This window comes from Poecilia latipinna, unplaced genomic scaffold (genome assembly GCF_001443285.1).
Source record: "Poecilia latipinna isolate Pla-1442-1.1 unplaced genomic scaffold, P_latipinna-1.0 Scaffold723, whole genome shotgun sequence".
NCBI lineage: Eukaryota > Metazoa > Chordata > Actinopteri > Cyprinodontiformes > Poeciliidae > Poecilia > Poecilia latipinna.
The window spans coordinates 280,185-289,350 of NW_015113339.1; the positions used below are offsets into that span (position 1 = coordinate 280,185).

General features: G+C 39.3%; 1 protein-coding gene and 1 long non-coding RNA gene across 2 annotated transcripts in view; both read right to left on the minus strand.

Annotated features, from left to right (window-relative positions):
• Positions 1 to 1,224: 1,224 nt before the first annotated feature.
• Positions 1,225 to 6,076, minus strand: LOC106955276 (uncharacterized). The gene is made up of 3 exons (XR_001426542.1): positions 5,954 to 6,076; positions 4,770 to 4,796; positions 1,225 to 3,913 (listed from the first exon to the last, which is right to left on the minus strand). It is a non-coding gene; the product is annotated as an uncharacterized LOC106955276 (long non-coding RNA).
• Positions 6,077 to 6,356: 280 nt separating this feature from the next.
• cdc34a (cell division cycle 34 homolog (S. cerevisiae) a) overlaps positions 6,357 to 9,166 on the minus strand; it is a 17,060-nt gene continuing 14,250 nt past the window's right edge. The window contains exons 4-5 of the mRNA XM_015045376.1: positions 8,751 to 8,885; positions 6,357 to 8,656 (exon numbers count right to left, since the gene is read on the minus strand). Coding sequence (XP_014900862.1) covers positions 8,434 to 8,656; positions 8,751 to 8,885 — 358 coding nt within the window. The 3' untranslated portion in view covers positions 6,357 to 8,433. The remainder of the gene's footprint in view (positions 8,657 to 8,750; positions 8,886 to 9,166) is intronic.

Genomic DNA, 9,166 nt, shown 5'->3' on the forward strand with positions numbered 1-9,166 from the left:
AACTGGCATTTGGAACGGACACACGCAGGGCAAAGGTCAGAACTGTTGCAACAGGAAGCAAATTTGATGGACTCCATGGAAATAAGGCACATTCCTGCGATGGCGAGAAGAGAGAAGTAAGTTAGAAGAGGATTGGAAGGAGGATGGGAGGAAAATACAATAATAACCCAAGAAAGGAAGCACACTGCTGTGAGCACTTATGATCTGCCTGAAGCGCTAAAATATGGATTACTGGTGTATATTATTGCCAGATCAGGGTTTCCATCAGTGTATTATAGGCCTGGCAGCCCGCTATCCTTTATAGCGCCACCGCCAGGCTAAGCCTTTCTTGTTTATGTTTTTAGGAAAGTAGTAGTAATAATAATAATAATAATAATAATAATAATAATAATAAAATCTCCTTTTTTAAGCCGGATTGCAAGCGTCTCTGTTGCTCTGAGCGCTTCACTGGCGGAGCAGATTCATTCCTAAAAGAATAAATTATACACTATAGATTTATAGTTTATGCATTTAAAGCCGGACCAATCACACTGCTGGCGCCTTTGCGCGTTATTGACGCGCCTCGCGCGCTGCTGTAGCTGGGTTAAGTTAACCTCAGCGCTAGCCCGCGCGCCTCCTTTCACTCAAACTGGACACAGGCTGACCTGTTTGGACATTTACATCAACCCCCTTTGAGGAATTATGATTCTTTCCAGAGTTTTTATCAAGGTAGGACTTTAAACACCACTCTGGTTAGCTCTGGTTGCGCAGCTCTACGTGAACTGCAAGAATAACTTGTAGTTGCACTTTCAGAGGTGCGTTGAGAATGATTTACATTTGTGAACAAAGAATTTTGTGCGGCTTTTCTATCTCAATACGCTGCCCAGGGCCCAGCTCTGCCTGTGCTGATAGCGTTTATCTATGTGTTCCCGGTTGGCCGGTGTATTAGTTAACGAAGTTAACTTCTCCTGACTCTTTCCCACACAGACAAAGAGCAGATCAAAAGATTTACCAGGCAATCTGCTTTAAGTACAGGTAACATAAAGATTAGTCCAAAAGCTATATTTAGGCTATTTCAGTCAAGACATGTTGTTAATAACAAGGAGAAATTACAAATTAGATTGTTTTACAGATATTCTATGTTGCATTCAGTTTTACAGCTGTTTAAATCTTATCAAAGTGGTCAAAAGGTTAAACTCATACATACAGCCACGACCCCCGTGAATGCCTCTTCAGTCCACAGAGAGGCGAGTGTGTTTTCCATGCTCCTTCAACCTTCCTTCGGGGGAGAGAGGGGTTGGGAGTTTCAAAGAGTGAGTGTGATTTCACAGGATTACCCATAATACTTTGTTCTTTCTAAAGTTACAACATTACATTACAACTTTTTACCAGCAGATGGTGCATTTTAGCAGGATTTAACCGGAACAATTTTAACTAAGATGCATTTGTAAATTGTACAGTCTACCCAGCGCTCTGCTGTGTGACTGATAGACCCGTACAGCAGTGCTTCTCAATTCATTTGGAATGGACACACGCAAGTCAAAGGTCGGAGCTGTTGTAACATGAAGCATATTTGATGGACTCCACAGAAATAAGGTACATTCCTGCGATGGTGAGATGAGAGGAGCAACCTAGAATAGGATTGGAAGGAGGATGGGAGGAAAATACAATAATAGCCCAAAAAAGGACAGCACACTGCTGTGAGCACTTGTGATCTGCCTGAAGCCCTAAAATATGGATTACTGGTGTATATTATTTCCAGATACAACCTCCTTTCTTGCAGCATTTCACAGATTAATGGGTTTCATTTTCTGGTGTTAAATTAAGGCCAATATGGAAGGCAGAAAAAAAGAGCAACTGGATCATATATTTTAGTTTCAGAAGTGATGCGACACATTCTGCAAGAAGCAAGTTTGGTTTCAGACTCTGGCACATCAGGCAGCATAGAGAAGGTTCTTCATAAAGCTCCATTTGCTCTCTATCCTCTAGCGGAGAGCAGACCCTCCAGCTAAAGCAGGTTGGTGGATTAATTAGAGGCCTGAGGTAAGAAAACAAAAGAAAGAAAACAGTTACTTTCTAGAAAGTCAAACTAAATCACTATATTCATACTCAAGTCGCTTCTCACTCATGCATGTAGATTTTTTTTTTTTATCTCACCTGTGTGGAGATGAGGGACACAGCGCTGGGTGGAACAAAACAACCTTTTGCTGCCCCCTAGAGGCGTTTAACTGAAACAAAGAAGATAATGCTCAAGGAAAAACAAAAAAAAGAAATGTAAAGAAATCTGGCCCAACATCAATATGACAGCCAACTTGAAGATGATTATTGTCATCTCGTCAATAATGCTTTAAGAGGCAACAAAATGGCTGGAAGTGGGATTGTTAAAACGGCAGAGATCCGACTATGTTACAAAAAGATTTAACTGGTTTAGTTAAAGTGGCAAACTGGAAAACTATTAGCAGAAACTAATTTCTCTTAGCTAATAAAAACGTTTTGATCTGTGCTGTTTGTGCAGTTCATCCCAGAGGACATTTAATTCAACCTTTCATTTCTGTATTTATAATACAAGAAAAAAAACAACCCCAAAAACCCAGTGACAAAAATATTTACAGCACTCAAAATTCAAATGGAACAAGAAGGTACATCTGCTAATTCTCACAATTCCCTGACAGTCAAAACAAACAAACAAAAAAAGCAAGGCTCAGTTAATCAGAAACACTCTTTTGTAAGAACAAGTAGTAATGTCTGCAGACGTCTCAACATCTGCTCATATTTTTTCTTTATTATTTCAAATTCAAAAATACTTTATTAATCCCAAAGCAAATTTAAATATAGAAACATTGACATTTAGAAAACTGTCGAGCCTTCTCTTGGCATTTACGGGCACCAACAATGAAGATGTGCGACAAACCTAGAAATAAATATAAAAGAAATCAAAAGTTGGATTGTCTGAAATGCTTGGCACTACAAATGTATTCATTATGCGTTTTGCTGAGAAATCCGACTAAAAGCCTGGTAACTATCTGCATGTACCTCAGCATGCTGCAGAAAACAATCTGTTGATACTATAACCAAGATCTGAAAAACATCCAATTCTAATTTTACTGTTCAAAAAGTTTACTCTGAGAAGCAAATTTTATCCTTTTACATAAGTGTTACTTTTAGTAGCCATTATTTCATACAGACTTTAGTAACATGGATCAAGATTAAAAAGTGCCATCATGGATTCTTATCGCTCCTTCACAGTGTTGCATGAACACTGCACACACAGCTACTGTTGCTAATTCAGTTTATTTATAAACGGAATTAAATTGATATATTGTTTTGGGTGAAAAAGACATTTAAAACTTTAAATGAAAATACAAGTTTAACCACTAGTTGGCAGCAAAGCTTCTGGCATGGTCTAGATTTGACCCGACACATTTTCCAGCAAATAAAATATAACATCACAATAATGTGTGTGAACCATCACAAACATTTCAGTCCTCCTTCATAAAATGTGTCGTTCAAAGTAAAGCAAGGAGCTAGAAGGATTAAAAAAAAAAAAAAAAAAAAAAAAAAAAAATTTATTTGACTTTTAAACCAATTTTTCCAACAGGAACCTCTTAGAAATTTGTGTGAGTTTTTCTTGAGGGGCTCTGAGCATTAAAGCTTCACTTCTACATATTTTGCTTCCAAAAAGGTAAATGTGCTTGTAGAACTGTTGCCTTGTAGCAAGAAGCCCTGGTTCTCTCTGCCTGGAGTTTGGATGGTACTCTGGCTTCCTCCCACAGTCCAAAAACATGACTGGTAGGTTCGCAAATGGCCCCATCAGTATGTTTGTGCAGGGCTGTTTGTGTTTTGTGTTGCATTGCGAAGGACTAGCGACCTGTCCAAGTTGTACCCAGCCTCTTCCCTAATGATCACTGGAAAGAGACACCAGATTCCCAGGACCCTGCAAGGACAAGCAGACGGACAACAGATGGATGGATGTATTCACTTGTATGTTTGTTTTAATCTGCTTCTTTTTCTAATTCAATAATCTTTTAATTGTTGTGGTTTTCATGCTCTCTGTGGAAAGGCACTTAGTAATTTCACTGTGAAATGTACTTGCCAGCATACTTAATTTTTGAAAAACTTTTTATTCTTCTGAATTTTTTCCTAAAATGTTTTCCTGGGACAGACTTTTGCTGCTGCTCGTTTATTCATTTCCTTTCTCCGACAGCTTAATTTTCAGAGTGTCTAAGGCCATTTTACAATAAAGTATGCCTCTCTGGAAACACCACAGGACTCTCCTGTGACTTATTTTAATTAGTTTGTACAAAACGTACTATATAATCTAGCTGCAAAACATTACTACGTTGTAACAAAATCAAATTACTGAAAGAACCAGAATGTTTCTCTCAGCATTCTGTTAAACCATCTTTTCAGATTGAGTCAAGCACAATAGTAACTATTTCTGGTAAACCCTTTTTGATGTCGACTGTTAATACACTTAACTGCAATGAAGACAAAGTTTTTATACAGCATTTTATGTCACGTTATTTTGGATTTAGTAATCTTGAAGTTGGTTTTTATTTGCTATGTTGATACTTCAAAAACCAAATTTCCAAATATTACCAAAAGAAACAAAAAAAAAAAGGTCTTACAATAAACATTTCCATGATTTCAATGTGGTGTGCCCATCAAAATACAATTTAAAATACAACATGTTGATTACATGCTCAAGATTTGAAAAAAGATTTTTAAACCAAGCATGATCAAGTCCTTATACTGGTGATTGATCAGCACTAAACTATCACAAATCTTACCTTTGCTCTCTCAGAGAGTAAATCTTCCTAGAGTGGGGAAAGAACAAAAAAAAAAAGGGGGAAAAAAATGACATCTAAAATCAGAGACGTTGCTTCTCATGTTCCCCCTCGCCACTCAAAACAGAGAAAGCATCAGAAAATCCTTTTAAAGTCTCCACCACCCTGCAGCAGGGTGACTGCTGGGTACAGGACTCATCATGCACTTTCAGCACCAATACAGTTCTGCTGAGAAGTTTACACACGGTTCCCATGGCGATAAACATCGCCTATGTGATGCTTCGATTATTTGAGCCGGTCCTTTTGCCGATTGAAATCATACAACAAATACCTTTAATGCAGTTTTGAAGCACTGGGTGCGCAGGTTTGAATTTGAGCTCAAATCCACACAGAGACAAAAGTATGCATACAAACACACAATGTGAAAACGTTAGGACACCCGTTAAATATTCTTTCAATCACCTAAATGTTGGTTTAAGGTGAATTTGGAGGCAGTTCTTCATTATGCAAGTAGAATCATGTCTATTAGCCAAGGTTTTATGTACAAGCAAAGGATTTTGACTTGGTTTCACACACTCAGCCTACAGAGCTTAAATATAAACGTAAAATTTTAGATGGAATCAAATAAAAGCTTAAAAAAAAACAGCTGCAATAAGTAACTTTTGGGAAAAAAAAGATTTTTACACATTTGTATGGTATGAAATTGATTTTTTTTTTTTAAGGCAGACTTTTTTAATCCACATTGTAAGTAATTCATAATTTTCTTTGTTTTAAAACCTGAAAAAACATAACTTTGCAAGGACATGAATAGGACTGGAGCTTGACAAACTTCATTCAGACCTCGTGTAAGCGCTATGGTTGGTGGATTCTTGAATACCCCAAGCCACTGATTTTCATCTCAGACTGCCAGCTTTGGTCAAATAGTTGAAGATGACAGATCAAAACTAAATCAGTAATGTCTAAATCCATCTAAAGCATGCCGACATTTAGCTTGAGCAAAGAACATTAAAAAAAATTGAAATGAGCTTCAGCAAATCATGCCAAAAACAGCAGTCAGAGAATATTAACATTGATTAAAGTCTTTTGTTGTATGGCAAAAGGAGAGGGAGTTATAAATGTAAACTTCTGACACAAATTGAAAATCCGCCCCCCCCACCCCCCAAAAAAAAGTAAGATCCGATTCTTACATGTCAGAGATTACTCTGGGTTTCACGTATTCATCCTCTTCAGCACCTGCAGAGGAGCACAGAAAATGAAAAGAAGTGAGAGTTAAAAAAAAAGACTACAAAAAACAAAACATGAACTGTATTGAAAATAAATAAAATCATCAATTTCTAATAAAGAGCTTTATTTCAGAATTTAAATAGATTTACAAACCATAAGAAAAGAAAATATAAACAAGAAAACAAAACATCAAATGATCGTCAAACTATCCACATGTGCATATCAAGGTAGAGATTGTAAACAGTCCTTTGAAGCCAAAAAGTATGTACTCCCCCCCATCCCCACCTCATGGTTCACTCAATTGGAATACAATTTGTTGGTGGTTGTTTTTCCTGAGGTTCTTAGTTTTTTTTTTTATTATTTTTATTATAAATCAAATGCTGGGTTTTCCCTCATTGGTGTTTCAACCAATCAGAGATCATAAAACTCAGGAGGGGAGGGGGTTGGGAAGAAAAGATGACAGGAAGAAAAAAAGAAAGAAAAACAAAAAAAAACAGTAGTCTTACAAAAAAAAAAAACCCCACATGAATTCCATTCTCCAAAAACGTAATGTAGGGCTGGAGACCCTTAAAGGTCAAAATGGGAATCGGTTAGTGATCCGGTATTAATAACTCATTGTGGAGAAAAACGTTCCTAAAATATTGTGTGCTTTGTCCGTTTGGATCGATACAACATTTTGGTTGATTCTGCTTCAACATTTTACTTCTCCACACTTCCATGAACAAACGTGAGTAAAACTAAAGAAAAAAAGATCAAGTCAATAATCAAAAAATACTTATGAAATCTTTGCAACTCATATCAAAATCTGAGGAGACAAAAAATAAAAATAAAAATGTAAAACTAAAACAGAAGTGAACGCTCGGCCCATTCACAATATGACAGTTTCGGATAAAAATCAATTTCAAGGACCTTTTTTACCTTGCACACATTCCCAACCATAAAATCATACCTAAAACCACAAACACCTATCAGCATGCTAGTGAAGAACCAATGTCCTGCTCATGCTCAGATGAAGACCCTTCCTCTTCACATTTTTCAGCACATCTTTGAAACGATCTGCGGCTACTCACACAACGGATACGGTTACAGTAAAGTTCAGCTTTTCACTGGAAATACTGCTGGTTGTTAGTGGTGTACAATCTCCAGTCCTCTGCTGGCACAAAAGCAGGCTGAAAACTAACCAATAAGTCTAGAAATCCAGCCGCCCATCATTCATCCTTCTGCCCGATCCCAGCTGAGACGACTGGGTTCACTGATTCGGGCGAGTCAAGATGGCTGCAGTCCAGTCCAGCAGTTCAGGGGTAAGAAAAGAACAACAATCCAGCTTGTGCACACAGTCGCCAGTAGGAGGCGAGCTCGGCGAAAGATTGCAATGCAACTCCTCTGCTGTGGACGTCTGTGCTACTCTGATCTGAGTGGGAATGACGAACCGACACCGAACATAAAGACGGATCCAGCTGCAAGCGCCACTCCAAAAAAAAAAACAAAAAAAACCCTCAGATCCTTTCCGACTGGAGTTTGGTCTAACTGCTGCAAGGCTCTGCTTTACTGCCACACTTAAAGCACTGCGTGTAACACCAACTCAAGCTCTGACTGCATAGATTTGTTTTCATTTTAAAACAGCACACTGGCAGCATGATCTGCATTTGACTCGTGAGTTCAGCTTACACCCGGGATAAATCTAACAGGTGCCTCTATAAATAAGCAGCAGCCAGGTTATCCGACAGAAGTTTGAACCCTTAAGTCAGAGCTTGAATATCACTCTTCTGGTCGGGGCTTGCTCGGACTGGTCACCTAGATCTAGGATAAAAGGAAGGCACAAGGAAGTGTGAGTAGCTTGCAGAAATGGATAACTTCCCCGTTCTGAGCGGCGCAAGCCCCGCGGCTTTAAAAGTCAAAGGTGAAAGCGTGTCAGGGCTTTGAACCTCGTGCTAACTGGAGGTCACGCATAATATGGCTCAAGCAGAACAGTTTGCCTTAATTAGCTTCCTTTGCGGACACGTTCCTGTTTTACAGTGATCTGATCTGTTGCAAAAGAGAGAAACTTGACATCTGTGGAGGAAATAAGTCTCAGGGCTTTCAGAGACTTTTCTGGACATTTTAACAGCTAACAGTGCAGAAGTATTTCTTTACATTTGTCCTGCTGTTTGTGTGTGTATCATGTGTAACCTCTACTCAGATAACATAATGAAAATGAAAAAGAACATGAAAGGACCCAAAATAACTCTGCTGCTGCTGCGTTGTCAATGACCCAGGCTTTAGTGTGCACTCTGTGATTGCACGCAGCAGACGCTGGACAAGCAGCCCCGTGCCAAGTGTGTCCATTAGCAGGAGGAAGGGGGTTAAAGTTCGGTCCGTGACACGAGGGGGCGGCTTGAGTGTGTGCGGGTACGATCGAGACGTGGTCAGGGGAGGGGGTGGGTGAGGTCACAAGGAGGCGTGGTCAGGAGTCCTCTGTGCCAGAGTCATCCTCGTCATAGCAACAGTCCTCATTGTCTTCCTCCTCATCTTCGTCCAGCTCCTCGTCGTCATAGTAGTCGTCGTATAAGAGGTTGGAGCCGTCGTCTGTGGGCGGGACCTGGGTGCGGACGCAGTATTCGTCCAACGTGGTGGGGACTTTGACGCCGTCCCGCTCTGCGTCCGCTTTGGTCGACAGCACCTGTTTCCTTTGAAATGGGCGGGGGGAAGCAAAAGCTTTGAGTTTTCACGGTGCAGCAAGCTTTGGTTTAAATGACGCTGCGTGTTCTCCCCTCCCGGTACCTTATGATCTCGATGTATTCTCTGTCTTTCCCCTTGCTGTCCCTCCATTTGCGGTACATCACAGAGGCGTCCACGTTGGCTGGGGAAAACGTGTTGGGTTCGTTCAGCAGCGAGATGACGCTGAGCAGGATGGTCCTGGGGAACAGGCAGAGGAGGAGGATCAACATGGAGGACAGTAATGCAGAATGAGTAGAAAACTGAGGCGAAGAGGACCGAGAGGCAAGATGAGACAAAAAAAAAAAAAAAAAAAAAAAAAAAAAAAAAAAAAAAAAAAAAAAAAAAAAAAAAAAAAAAAAAAAAGAAAAAAAAAAAAAAAAAAAAAAAAAAAAAAAAAAAAAAAAAAAAAAAAAAAAAAACAAAAAAAAAAAAAAAAAAAAAAAAAAGAGAAGGGGAACGCACCCCCCCCCGGCTCTCGG